Source organism: Pithys albifrons, chromosome 15, assembly GCF_047495875.1.
Source record: "Pithys albifrons albifrons isolate INPA30051 chromosome 15, PitAlb_v1, whole genome shotgun sequence".
Taxonomy (NCBI): Eukaryota; Metazoa; Chordata; class Aves; order Passeriformes; family Thamnophilidae; genus Pithys; species Pithys albifrons.
The window spans coordinates 9365224-9379747 of record NC_092472.1 but is presented as its reverse complement, the minus strand read 5'-3'; the positions used below and the strand labels follow the sequence as shown (position 1 = coordinate 9379747).

Sequence of the window (14524 nt, the reverse complement as noted above, 5' to 3'; positions counted from 1 at the left end):
ACCTGATATCTGCTGGCTCTGGCTGTTTTCCCAGTTATCCCTGTTTTATCACACAACTATCCCGAGAGCTTTCCAAAATTCTGTTCTTCCAGCTGTGAAATAAAGGCACCCACATTAGAGAAAAGAAGGAAACTGCAGTCTAGAAGAAACACTACACCTGTTTTTGCATCAGCAACTCTGTTTAAGCTGCAAGTATTCTGTTTAATTGAGGAAGGTTTGCTGATCCCTGGGAAAGGCTGCAGTGAGTGCGGACAGATGGCCAGGACAGCAGAGTCTCCTCCAGCTCACACTCAGGATCAGAGCCAGTTGTGTTTGGGGGAAGGAGGAGGGAGCTTTAACTTCACAAATGCAGATTTGTTCCAGGCTTTGTTAAAATTAATAAAGGATCTTGACTATGCCATCATTATCATTTTAAAATAGACACAAACACCAGTGTTGATCCAGGTGCACGTCCAAAGGCAGAGAGGGTTAAATTAAATGTAATCCAAAACAAACCGAAGCAGATTTTGCAGCTCAATAACCAAAAGTCCTGCAAAGATGCCACTGTGCAAAAGAAATACTAACTTTAAAATCAATTATTAACAAAGTTGCAAAAAAATAACAACGTGTACAAAGTCTTTCCGGAGAAGTTTCGTGTAACTGTTTTGATGTCCAGATTCAGGAGTTGTGCACCAACACCTCAAAATTCCCAGGAGGAATAACAACTCCCGGCGTCCTGCGCCAGCAATTTTCTCCCAGATCAGGGAATTATTAAACCCTGCTGAAAGTTTCTGATGGAATAGGAAATGAGGAGCCGCATAATGAGCGGCGGGGAGGGATTAACGCTGGCACTTTAACCGTGCGGAAACCCCGGTGACGCATCTGTTGCGGGCACCAGAAAGGAGCTGCCATTTCATTCCCGCTCCAGGTTCTCCGCAGTCTCAAGGCTCGCAGCTCGTAACTATGAAAGGAAAAGACACAAGCCCGAGCACGTCCCTTGTCCCAACAGGAGAAGGGGGAGGGTTAATCACGTCCATCCGCCATTTTCTTAGCAGAGCAGGAAGACATGTTGGAACAAAAAAAAAAAAGGCAACAAAAGAAAGCAGCCATTTCCAGGGCCGGCTCCCAAGTCCCGGCCTCGGCTGGAACACGGGGCTCTCGGAGAAACAGCCCCCTCACACTTTGTTCTAATCGCCACAAGAACTTCCCACAGCTCAGGGACTGCTGGATATCTCACTTTCAAAGCACAGCACGTACGATAAAGAGCAGCCAGTGCGGGGGAAACGAGCGAGTTGGAGAGGCTGGAGAGGAGCATTTTGCTCCCCATCAGCCCAATCCCTCACTGATAAGTTTCCTTTTCATGACGGTGTCCTACCTCACACTAAAAAGTATGTAACTATTGGCTCTATACCCTACAAATGCTAACAAAAAGGTCACAAAATCACCGAATCGATTGGGTTGGAAAAGACCTCCGAGATCATCAAGTCCAACCTTTGATCCAACTCCAGTCCCTTTACCAGATCATGGCACTCAGTGCCACGGCCAAGCTCAGTTTAAAAACCTCCAGGGATGGGGAATCCACCCCCTCTCTGGGCAGCCCATTCCAATGCCTGAGCACTCTCTCTGCAAAGAATTTTTTTCTGATATCCAACTTCAATTTCCCCTGGCAGAGCTTGAGCCCATCGTGCCCCCTTGTCCTATTGCTGAGTGCCTGGGAGAAGAGACCAACCCCCACCTAACCCTGAGAAAAGTCACTGGCACACATGGAAGGTTCGTACCGTATATGTGGGATGCCAACTCCTCCCTGCAGGATCTTGTACAGTTTGCTTTCATACAGCAGCTGGGGGTGCCGAGCCTTCTGAGACTCCAACTTCACAGCAACTTCCTGCAGTGAGAGGGAACAAGGAGTCAGAGCAGCGTCCACCAAACAGTGAGGTTTAAGGGGCACTTCCAATATCCCCTACACAATGCTTTAAGGTGTATATTTTATTATTTTTCAGAACTCGACATGCTGCACTTTGTCGCATCTTCGAATAAAATCCATATGGCGACGATTTGTACATAAAAATCCATCCCAGGTCATGCAATTGAACTGGAGATGTGAAGTCTTCAGAACCACTTAAGTGAGGAAGAACATACGTGGGTGTTTCTTCTTTACAGCTCGGAGTCGTGAGGGGGAGGAAGAAAAGGAAAGAAGAAAAAAAAAAACCAAGGAAAAGAAACAAGCGGATCTTCTTTGTTTCTATTAGTGTTGCCGAAACGAGATACAAAGTGTTCCCCAGCTAAGACAGATAGGGAGTAATCAATGGCGGGTTAGGGACGATTTTCGACGTTTAAAAAGCACAAAATACGTTTAAATCTGTTTCCCCACAACGGATGAGTGGTTTTCTCCTCTCCCTACGCTCCCAAGTGGGTGAAGACCCTCGGGGGGGGTTTGGGGGTGGGTGAAGACCCCCGGGGAGCGGTGAGGCCTCCCCGCCCCGGGCACGGGGGGCACAGCCGGGGGCAGGAGGGGCTCGGAGAGGCCGTGGCTGGTCCCCGGTTCCCCTCGAGGGCGCTGAGGGAGGAATGCGAGCGGCCCTTACCTCCCCGTTGGTGATGTTGATCGCCAGGTAGATGTCCCCGAAGGAGCCCGACCCGATCTTGCGCACCAGCTTGTATTTGCCTCCGACAATGAACTCGGCCTTGGAGCCGCTGCTGCTCGCCATGGCGAGATGCGGCTTTCCAGCCCTCCCGTCCGGCTCGGCGGGACAATGAGGCCTCTACTGCCGCCCCCGAGGAGGGGAAAGGGACGGGGGAAGGGGGGAGGGAAAGCGGCGCAGCCAAGGACGGTCCCTGCGCTCAGCTCCAGCCGGGCCCCTCGGGCGGGTGCCCCCCCCCTTAACGCGGCTCTGCCCCGCTTCCTGGCTCTCAGCACCCTCCAGAAAGACGAGAAGCGGCCCCTGAGGTGCTTGTGCGGGCGGGGAGGGGGAGAAGGGGCACTCGCGGGGTCGCGGCGGCCGCCGGCCCCTCACTCTGCCGCCGCCGCCATCTTGTGCCTGAGCCGTCGCCGACACAAAATGCCCTCGGCGCGCGGCCGCCGCTTCTTCACCGCGCGGGGCGCGCTGGGAGCGGGGCGGGGAGGGGCCGCGCAGGCCACGCCCCTTCCCCGGCGCTGCACCAATCATAGCCCTCGTTCCGCGCCCCTCTCGCCGACCGCGCGCAGCGATTGGGCGCTCGGCGGATCTGCGCGTGCGCAAAGCCCGACACCCAAGTGCGGGCGGAAAAGGGAGGGAGAGGCAGACGTGCCCTCACTCGGTCTTAAAGGGGCAGGCGGCGCGATGGGGCAGGTGGGGCTGTGTCAGTGTTGCCCACCCGGGCCTGGCCCCGCAGCACCAGGGGCGCCTGGGCGGGGGGTGCAGGTGGGCCTGGGGCCGGGGCTGGGCCAGCCACCACCGTGACACCTTCCCACCTCGCCTATGGGGCTGTTCCCAGTCTCTGACCCCACACTCCAATCCGCATGTGCGTTAATGGACCAGTTTGTGTATAAATAAATAAATAAGATTAAACACAGAGTCATTTGTTTCCGTGGAGGTGTTTAAGGAAAGGCTGCACATGGTGCCACGGTCTGGTTGGCAAGCTGGGGATCAGTTACAGGTCGGACTTGATGACCTCAGAGGTCTCTTTCAACTTTGGTGGTTCTGGGATTCTTTCCATGGAGGGTGGCAGAGCCCTGGAACAGCTGCCCAGGGAGCTCATGGAGTTTTGCTCTCTGAAGACATTCCAAGCCCAGCTGCACAGCCGTGTCACCTGCTCCAGGTGACCCTGCGTGGCAGGGGGTTGGACTGGAAGACCTCCAGAAGTCCCTTCCAACCCCGACCATTCCATGATTCTGTGGGATGTACAACACCCCGTGTCCCAGCCGTGTCCTCGGCACCGTGGGGCTGATCTGTGCCCGCTCCTGTGCACACACCCGTGGGCTGCCCTGCCCTTCCTGCTGCTCCTGCCATGGCTGACTCACCTCTGCACCCCCAGCCTGGGCCTGCCCTGCTCTGCAGCTCCAGGGGAGGATCCAGGAGGATCCTGGCAAGGATGACACCGTGACCAGAAAACCAGAACCATCTCCTGGCCCTGCAGCCTCCTCCCCCACGTGGCCACGATGCCCATGTCCCTTGCCCAGGTGGCCCTGACCCCTCAGCTCGTGCTCTGGGAGGTGTTTGGGGCTGCCTGTCAGAAGCGAAGCCTCCTCCATTGCCCTCTCACTCGGTGCTGTGAGTTTTCCCTTTAGCAGGAACACCAAACTGTGAATTCCCAGTGACTCATCATCACTCCCTGTCACCGCGGCGTCTTCTGCTGTGCAATCTACGTTTGGGAAATGATTCAGTCTGCAGGAGGGAGAAAGCTCCTCCAGCAATGTGGCTCATGGAGGCAGAGGGAAAGCCTACTCAGGGTGTCTGATTTTAAGGAAGGCATCAAAAACTGCTTTCCAACATGCCCAGTCCACTCAAAGCCATGAAAATAATAAAAATACTGATTTAAAGGCCAGTCTATGCACAGATTTTTTTTTTCACTGCTGTGGAGACAAGGGAGATTGAGAAGTCTGAGTTACAATATATCAGTAGGAAATTATTCACATAAACGTGGAGGAGCCCTCTCAAAGAACAGCATCCACATGGTGGTAGAGGCTTTTCTTGCACTCATCATGTTGCTTTCTGCCTCACTGTGGTAAAAAGGCTTTCTGATTGCACAAGTGAAAAGAAGTCCTGGCTTGTGTCCCTCTGGCTGTGAGGCAGTGAGGGAAATCTGTGATCTGACTGTGTTTCTTCCTGTGATGGACTCAGTCAGCTCCAGATGACTCCGTGGTGAGAGACTGGGAGGATTGGAGAGGAAAGATTGGCAACCAGCAATGCCCTGCATGGCAGATATCATCTCCAAGTTCCCCTGGTGTTTCAGGGAGCTTAGATCCAAGGTTTTACTACAGCTCTCTCCATATCTCTAATAAAAAATGAAATGCAAATTAGTCAAAATCAGCCCGGGCTGTGCCAGTTGCACCAGAATGAAAACGATGCTCTGAGAACAATCTGGGCTCCAGCTCATTCCCACCTCGGTGCTGACAAGGAGCATTTGTGCAGGCAAGAATACCCGCACTCCTGTCACTCACAGGGATTGTGGATCTTGTGCGGAGGATCTCGGATGCATCACACACTAGTTAAGGGGGCTGGAGTTTCAAGGGCAAATGAGGTATCTTTAAACATCACACACATTTCTAAAAGCAGAGCCCTGTGTCCTCAGCTGCCCTCTGTGATTTGCAGACAGCTTAGGACTGATGTGCCTCTCTCAGCCTTTGGGGTTTCGTTGTTTTTAGTGGCTGCTCTGGATGAGACCTGAGCAGTTTGGAGGCGTTAGGCTCGAGTCACGTATCCTTGGAGGAGCTGGAAAAACAGGTCTGGAGCTCCTGGCCAGGAAATAGCCCCATGCGTGGGTATGCAGGAGAGCAGGAGATCTCCTGGGCTAGGCAATGCTGCCACCTCCTGCCTGCCAGGGAACAGGTCTGTGTACGGGGGACATCCCTGTGTCTGGAGGACAACTCCGTGTCCAGGGAACATCTCTGTGTCCAGAGGACAAATCTGTGTCTGGGGGACAGCTCCGTGTCCAGGGAAAAGTTATTCTGTCCCCTGGACATATCTTGTGTCCAGAGGACACTGCCAGGAGGGAGGGTCACACACTCAGGCTCTCATCTTTCCCCAGACATTTTCAGGCCAGCTGAGTGTTTTGCAAAACAATGACCACCATCAACATTCAGTGGTTTTTGTGTTATTTTGAACATGCATTCACTAATGGTCCCCCAGGCAGGTGGGAATGGGGGGGTTCAAAGGATCAGTGTGGGCAATGTGGGAAGGGCTGCAGGACAAGCTGGAGGACAGCACAGAGGTGGCAGAAGTCAGCCAACGTAAACCAGGACACAGAAGAGAAGACCTACCAGGACAGCTGCAGCTCCACCACCCCAGCCAGGAGCAGCGAGGATAGCTGTGAAAACCCTCCTGCACTTGGACCAAGTATGTGGGAAACATCTCCACTCCATCCCCAGCTCTGGAGCTCTGTGAGGAAGAAGCTGGAAGCCCCATGTGCCAATGTTACCCCGAGTGTCACGTCAAGGTGACCTCAACCTGCTTCCCATTTCTTCACTCCCATGGTTGATAGACTATGTCTGTTTGTGGGTTGGGGACACCACATTGGATCCTATGTTCTGGATTTACATTCCATCCCCTCTGGACTCTGTTCATGTCTCCACAGCAGCTTGGAGAGCTTTGTTCTGTTCAGAGGACAGGGAAGGTGTATTTATATTTCTGGGTGGGCAGAATTCAGTCCAGCAAACCAACAGGACTATTCAGAGCATGAGGGTGGAGAGGATTCACAGCCTTATGGATCCAAGATGTCCAGAAGCTGATCCGATCTAGAGGTGGGTCTTGCCTGGTGTGTTGTCCCCCCCTGTGCCAGAACGAAGTCCACCTGTGCAAGAGATTTTGTTGTTTTGTGCTTTGGCCAGCTGACCTGTTCTGGCCTCATGTCACAGTGCAGGAAAATTCCCCTCTGAGCCCCTTGTGAGAAACCACATTCTATGACACTGTGTTTGGAATTCTTCATTGCTGAGCAAAGAAGATACTGATGGTTTGAAAGCAGTCCCGGCCTTGGGAAAATCCTACCATAGCCTCTGGCTTGGGATTCATGTCCTGAGTCTTTAGGAAAGTACAGGAGTTGGTGATGACAAACATGAACAATACTGAGATCTACACAAATATAAAACTCAGAGATTTAAAATTATGTCAATTAAATTCTTATTATATTAATTATATAAATTAAAATCACTGAAAATGTAAGATAGGAGGGGAATTTTAGGCTCTAGTTGCACTGCAGCTGACTTGATCTAAGGCCTCAGTGCTACTCATACAAGACGGTCTCACTTCTGCATCCTTTTTCACTCCTATTCATCCCCCTCAGTTCCCAGCTCTGGTGGCTCATCAGGCCCTCTGTGGTTGGCTCAGCTCTGCAAACCTACAGAAAATTTCCTCAGCCTTTTCTCTTGGTGTTCTCCCTGGGTTAATATTCTGCCAGACTGGTGACTCCGATGGCTCAAGGAGCTCCATGGAACAGTGCAAGGGTTGTCCCAGGTTGGCAAAACACCAGATAGGAGGGATCAGATGGGAAAACTGAAGGAACATGCCCCACTGCCTGGAAAGGCACTCTGCAGACATCCAGGAGAGAGCATAAGAATCCATGAATTTCCTGCTAACAGGGAGCACACCAACCTCAAGGAAAGGAACAAGAGAAGTGGGATCAGCAGAAGCCCAAGACATTGCTATGAAGCAATCTGGTCTAGTGGGAGGTGTCCCTGCCCAAGGCAGAGGAGGTTGGGACTAGATGATCTTTAAGGTCCCTTCCAACCCTTACCATTCGATAATTCTCTGATTTTGAGAAATCAACCATTTGTCTTCTGTATTTTGGATCATCCCTCCAGCCACTCAGCATCAGCCCCTCTCCAGAGTGACACACTCACCTTGTTTTTCAGCCAAGAAAAAGTAAAGTCCCTGAGGTCCAGTCTGCTCTCTGAAGTGTTTATTGCCTCAGAGAGATGGAGAACCCAAAGCAGTTTTGTCCCCAGTTTCCTCTGTAAGCTGGCAAAACATGGGTGCAGACGAACAAACTGAGACACCACCAATGGGTGTCACTGAGTCCTGGGCAGCCAAAATCACCTCAGAATTCTTTTGCTCTTTGGCAGGAGGGGAAAGTGAGCTTCTGGCATGACCAAGGGATATGTGCTTTGAATCAGATCTCGGGCACAGGTCTGCAGACACAGCAGGTCCTTGTCTGGGACAACCACTCTGCTCTGGGATCCCCTCACACTCCCCATGCCCATGCCTTATACTAGCAGCATGCCCTTCACACAGGGGCCTCTGCCCTCCCTCCTGAGCCCCTGGTTCAGCTTTGAGCTGATCTCAGCTCATTCTCCATCCAGTTATCTTTAGCAGAGCTTATGTTGTTTGGGAAAATGGCTGGAGAGGAGCAGATTGTGCCAGTAGGAACAAAACCAAGTTTTTTCTGGGACCCCATGTGAGGTAGCTCACCTTGGGATTCTCCTGCCCATGCACAGGTGGCTTTGCCACCCATCTGGACAAACCCTCTTCCCCTGGCAGAGGCCTCTGGCAGAGTAGGGTCATGTGGGGCTCTCCATGACATTGCAGTGTGGCAGGAGGGATCCAGTCCCTCCACATTCTTTGGGCAGTGTCCTGCCTGACACCCACCCACACCAAGGGCATCCACAGGCACCAAGAAGATGCTGTTGGCCACCCCTGCCAGGGCCACTTGTCCCTGCCTTTCTGTCACTCTGTACCCTGCACTGGCACAGGGCTGTGGGGAGCCAGCCCAGGGAACTGCTCCAAGTTGAAAATAACTCTGTTTTTCCGGAACAGTCTGACACTGGCTGCATTTGCCAGGCTGGCTCTCAGCTCAAAGTTTCAATGCCAGTGCTGACACAAGGCAAGTGGCATCATTATTTTTGGCAAGGGTGACTGCTTTAAGTGTTTGCACGCAACTCTCAGAAAATCATCATCCTGTGGAGTTACAGCCAGCACAGGCGAGGCCTTTTAGCATCAGCAAAGATATGAGCAGCCACCCCATCTCTGCCCCAGAGCCTGGGATTTCATCTCCATCACTGCTGCAGAAGGACAGCAGAGACAGGCAAGGATGAGATGAACCCCCACCCCATGCCAAACCCTCGTGCCTGACCACTTTGTGTCTCCAGACAGATCTCATCATCCACAGCTATGGAACATCGTGCCTTGCTCATCCTCAGGGAGGCAAGAGACATGGTGGGCCCTGGAGCTGGGACATGGCTTTGGGACAGAGTTTCACTGGGACAAATCTCACTCTTACAGCACTTGAATTGAACCAAAGATGTCAGTGTCCAGGGACAAGGTGACCTGGAGCTAACTGTGCCATTTCTAAGCCTTGAAAGAAATTGGAGGGGAATTCTGCAATCTGGGACATTCTTGGCTCTTTGGAGAGAAAGGTGTTTTTAAGTATTGCAGGAAAAGGGGGATTTTCATAATTTGGCTGATTCATAGGAAATATTGTTAGTACAGAGCTGAAGCTCTACCAATGAACTTGTTCCCTGGACAACTCTTTCCTGCAGAGTGTGTGAAGCTGAGGTCCAAACTTTCCAGTGATATCAGACTTGAAATTTGAGTGCCTGAGTGGATGCACTGGAAGCTGAGGCAAAAGAGTTTGAAAAAGTCATGGGCCAAAAAAGATGTAAATGGCAGCACAGCTGATTCACTGCATGTCAAGTGCTGTGGGTATGTCTTCAGCAGCAGTTTCTCTTATGCTTTTGAATTAATTACCCTGCTGGTGCAGAGTTCTGGTATTTGGCATCCGAAGCACATTTCCTGTGACTGCCTAAATCAGTCAGGTTCAAATCACTGAGGTGAGTCTTCTCTAACACAAAGCAATTCAGCTTGTGGATGACAGCTGATACACCTGGGAGTAAATCTTCCTCCTAAGTATAATTTCTTGAACCATTTTGGGGAATATGGGTTTTATACATGTCATGCTGTGGTTTAGGATGCCAGGAAGGATAAAAGGGCAAAAAGCAGCTGGTGCAGAGTGTCTGCTGCAGCAGTAAAACAAGAGCCTGGAGTGCAGGATGTGGCCAGCTGGGTCCTGTCTGTCCAGGGCAGGCTTTGGCTGTGCTGGGTGGACATTGCGCCTCGCCGGTGACAAGAACCATCTGAGCACAGGCTGTCTCAGAGAGCCCATTACCGTCTTCTTGGAGCACTCTGAATTTCTTTAAGCACTGGGGGAGAAACAACATGGAGCTGGAGCAGGGGCTGCGTTCCCCTGTCCCAAAATCCCCTCCACAGCAGGAACCCTCCCTCTGCTTCCCACCTCCTGAATCTTAAAGCTTTCAGAGGCTGCCCCTGGATGAGGATCAGCACTCCAGCAGACTGCAGATGGAGGAATCCAATCAAGCACTGTTGAGGCCAGTGATGTTATCACAAACAGCATATCATGCTGTGGCTTTTATCAGCACCTCTTCAGGGGTCATGGAGTGAGTCCTGTGGAGTCAGGACATTACAGTCCCTTCCACTTTTTTTAAAAGCAAGCTGCTTCCTCCCAAGATTGCAAAGAAAAACATCTTTGAGAGCACAGGGCAGCAGAAAGGAGCCCCTTTCTGTCCTGGGACTGGTTTGTAAATTTCCCCATGATTTTTAAACATGGCATTTCCTAATCCACCCTCCTGATTTCTAAATCCTGAGGGAAAGTCACAGAAGACAAGCTCTGCTGGATGTTGTGTGCTGCCCCACCTCCCAGAAGCCTTGCACAGGGTCATGGCATTGGGAAGCTACTGGGCAAAGTATTCAAGGACTCAGGCTGGAGAACCTGATTTCAGACAAATTGTGGCAACAAACCTGGGGCTCCAGCCCCTTTGAGAGCATGTCTTCCCAGGGGTAAGATCCACTTATATCTTGTCAGTTCCAACAGTCACCTGCAGGCCTAAACATCTCTACGCAATGGATGAGCCTTTCATGTCATTCAAAAGCTGGTAGTTGCTGAGATTAAAAAAAAAAAACCAAAAGCCAAACAAACAAAAACCAACAGTGGCCTGAGACATGCTGTTTGATTATGCCTGATTTTTTTATCTCCCCTCCTCCAAAGATCATCACGAGCTCCGGTTCATTAGCGTTTGGGAAAAGCACAGGGGGAAAATGTGCCAGATAAGGGGAAAGGCTCATCACATGTTATTGTTGCCACAGCACTGGAAATATCACTAACAAATCAATCAGCCCCTTGATGCACAAGGCCTTGCCCCACATCCCCGCTGGAGCAGCACTCACGACATGTGAGTTCCACTTCATCACCTGAGGAGCAGTACAAGCAGATGAAAAGGGTACAGGCTGTCCTGCTTGGATGCACTAGAGAATGAGCTTTGTCAAGGGCTCCTTCATTGATGGCCTTTCAGCTAATTTTAGCACCAGTGATCAGCAGCTCAGCACAGAGAAGCAGGGACCATGGTTTGCAAAAACAGGAGTCCATATTGGACACACCAGCCAATATTTAAGCAGATACAGGAATAACTCTGAAGGGTTTCGTGGACAGCTCTGAGCTTGCTGTGCCCACGTTCTGAACACACAGGGACTGTCCAACTTCAGCCCCAGAGCTGGGTTGCAGTGAGACTTTGTGGGGACAGCTGAACTGGGGCTTGATCACACAAGGCAGCTTGTGGCCATGGTGATTTCTGGCAGCAGACTGAGTTGCTCCTGCTGTTCAGAGGGACAGGGACAGCCTTCTGAGCACCCTGGGAAGGAGCTGGATGCCTTAAAAAGCAGGATGCTTCACTGACACCCATGATGCCAGTATGGGAGCAGAACCAGATAAGGACAAACCTCCCTTCTGCTCTGCACCAGCTGCAGTTCCAGCACACATGGCACAAGCTCCCTCTGCCTAGTCCTCTGCTGAAGTGGTGCAGGTTTTGACAGGGACTGGTGCCTGCTATGGAGCTGGAGGGCACCTCCAACAACCTAGGACCAGCTTCAGCTGCAGAGCAGCTTCACGATGGCAGTACAGATCTGCTGGTTGCTGCCCTGTGCCTGATCTTGTTGGAGCTGAGACATGCTGAAAACACAGGTATTTGCCACTGCATGAAGCTCCAGGTGCAGAGCTCTCATTCCCACGCTCCTTTCTGAGACAGCTCCTTTGGGTCTGGGTGGTGGTGATGATGCCTGGCACAGGAATGTCATACAGCAAGGACACCTCATCCTGACTGCAGGTGCTCCTGGCCTTGTCCAAATCCCATTAGCACCTGGGGAGCAGATTAAAATCTCACAAAACACAGGCACAAGGCTCATCATCTCTCTCCTAAGTGAGGAAGTTTCTGTGCTGTCCCAAGGTGTCTTGTGATCCTGCCTCCAGAGGGACACAGAGTGTCCCTGGGTCCCCAGAGCAGGGGAAGGTGTGTGGTGGCTGAGCAGTGGCTCCCCACAGCAAACCTGTGTTACCTGGGCTGATGGACCCAGACTCCAGGGTTGGGATACAATCCACCATCTGAGACAGGCAATTTATTACTTTGAAGCTTCTCAGAAGAGTTCAGATGTGTGGGACCTGCCACCCCTCCATAGGGAGTCAACAAAAGATCTGAGGCCAGAAGGGAAGAAATGAGTGTTTTATGTTCACATGAGGGTGGACCTGTTGTGGCTGTGGGGTGCAGCAGTTGACAGCATTCCTCAGGTGAGGAAGTGGTGTGCCATGTTCCCAGGAAGCTCTTGGTCTGTGGCTCCTTCTTAGGACAATATGTAAAAGTCATGTAGCAGCTCATCTAGGCCAATACTTGGCTCTTGCTGTGGCCCACGGCAGATTTTTACAGAGGCACAGAGTGAGGACAAAGGAAGACTTCCCAAGAATAGTCCTTGAGCTCCCCCCAGCCCTCCAGCCTTAAGGAAGAGGTGGCAGTTCTTTGTGTTTAATAACCCAAAGGATTTTTCTTCCATGAATTCATCCAGTTCCTGTTTAAGTGCTTTGCGTCTGTCACATCCTGTGGCAAGGAGTTCCATGGTTTAACTATACGTTGTACCAAGAACCACTTCCTTTTCCTTGCTTTAAACTTCCCTCCAGGTAGTTTCATTTGGAGTCTGTACTCCTCTACTGGAAAAGATATTGAGTAATCACCCCTCCATGCCCTCACATGCCTCCCAAGACAGTGCAGATCAGTATCACACCCTTCTTTGTCATCCCTTCTTCTGGCTGTGGTGCCATTCTTTACACAGAGGCTCCTCCAGAACTTGGGACATTCCTGCCTCCCTTCTCTGAGGCTTTTCCATATCCCTCTTGAGACAAGACCCACACATCCTCAGCATGGGCACATCACTGGCTCACGCAGTGGAAATGCTTCCTTTCTCATTCTCTTTTTCTTTCTTACTCACTTGCAACATTCAATTTTCTGCTTTCTCTGCTCCAGGAGTTTTGGAAACACCCTTTAGCACCATCCCCAATATCCCTTCCTGAGAGGAGACCCACCAGTCTGAAGGGGGGGCGGGGGGGGGTTGTGGACTGTTTTTTGTGTTTGGCTTGCCTTTGTCTGAGTTTCCTTGGCTGCCTGTCCCACCACACAGGGACATGGACCCAGCATCTCCTTGGAGCCTGCCCTTGTCTCCTCTGCTCTGCTCTGCTCTGAAGAGCTCAGTGCTGGTGGCAGACATGGTCACTTCGGCCCTTTTCCAGATAACTTGTGGGCACATTCAATGGTTTCCCATGGGTAACATCCCTTTGCCATGAAAACAAACCCTTTACTTCAGTCCTTCCTTTCCTGTCTGTAACAACTGCTCTTTGTGCCAGGTCTTTCCTCTTTCCCTCCTGCTCTTTCCCTGTGTTCCTGAGGGGTTGTGGTGGGAGGCCTGGCTGGGCATCTCATAAACCAGGTTTCCTTCCCCATATCCTTGTCCCATGGCCCCATGATCCCCCTTGGTCAAGGACAGGACTCAGGGTTTGTTGTCAGAGAGGTCTCTGACTGGAAGGTGTCAAGGCTGGTGCCTTTCACTGTCAGGGCCTGGGAAGGAGACCGGGAGCTGGGGTGTCACCTTGTGAGTCAGGGTGGGCAGAAGAGCTGGAGCAGGAATCTCATTAATAATGGAGACACATCAGTATTGGAGACATCCCTCTGATGCTGCAGTCACCCTGTGACTGGAGCGAAGAAGGTGAAGCAATGGCTGCTGACACTCAGGGGAGCTCTGCTTTCAGCAGAAGCAGTCAATGGCCAGAGCACACCTTGGTCAGGTGCTGCCACTTTGGCAGGAAACCCCATGTTGCCGGAGCTGGGATAACCTGACGAGTACAGGGAATACTGAGCTCTGTGGTGTCCTTGGAACACAGGCTGAGTTACCAGATCCCACTGCCACCAGCATGTGGAATTCCTGGCTATCATTTTATATTCCATTGAATGAGCTGCTGGATTTTTTTCCACAACAAACTCCTCCCCAGTAAAACATCCTCCTTGCTAAGATGTGAGGTGGTGGTTAGTGGAGGACATGTGGGCAACACTGAACTGGTCCTGCAGCTTCTCTGCTGCTGCTGGGGTTTCAGGGAGCTCTGCACTTCGCCTTCTTCCTCAGCCTCTTTTCATCCCTTCTGGGTTTGTTTAGCTATATGTCTCTGTCTTCTCAGCCTTCGCATCTGGCAGACCCACTTGGTGTTGCCCACCTCCAGCTCTCCAAAGCCTCAAGAGATTGTTTATTTCTCCCAAAATGAAGGAGGAACCCGAGCATTAGGCTGCTCCCTCTGAAAAAGCTCTTGGCCATGGACTTGCCCAACCCATTGCACAAAGCTCAGGGCTGCCCACCCCTGCCCTCCTTCCCAGCAGAGTATGGAGCTGGTGACCTGTGAGGGCTTTGCTTCAGGTGTCCTTTCTGTGCTGCGAGCCTTCTGGAATGGGTTTTTGCCTTCAGCAGTGAAATGAGCACCCGATGATCCCCTCAAAGGACAGCTGTTACAGTTGCTTGTGGCAGAGACACAAGCCCAG

General features: G+C 51.6%; 1 protein-coding gene across 4 annotated transcripts in view; it reads right to left on the bottom strand.

Annotated features, from left to right (window-relative positions):
* Positions 1–3077, bottom strand: part of CSNK1A1 (casein kinase 1 alpha 1) — a 33204-nt gene extending 30127 nt beyond the window's left edge. For 3 of the 4 annotated variants that reach the window (XM_071570295.1, XM_071570297.1, XM_071570296.1), the window contains exons 1-2: positions 2565–3077; positions 1758–1864 (exon numbers count right to left, since the gene is read on the bottom strand). In XM_071570295.1, the coding sequence (XP_071426396.1) occupies positions 1758–1864; positions 2565–2687 (230 nt within the window). In that variant the 5' untranslated portion in view covers positions 2688–3077. The remainder of the gene's footprint in view (positions 1–1757; positions 1865–2564) is intronic. The other variant, XM_071570298.1, reaches the window with a different exon arrangement.
* Between the last annotated feature and the right edge of the window lie 11447 nt (positions 3078–14524).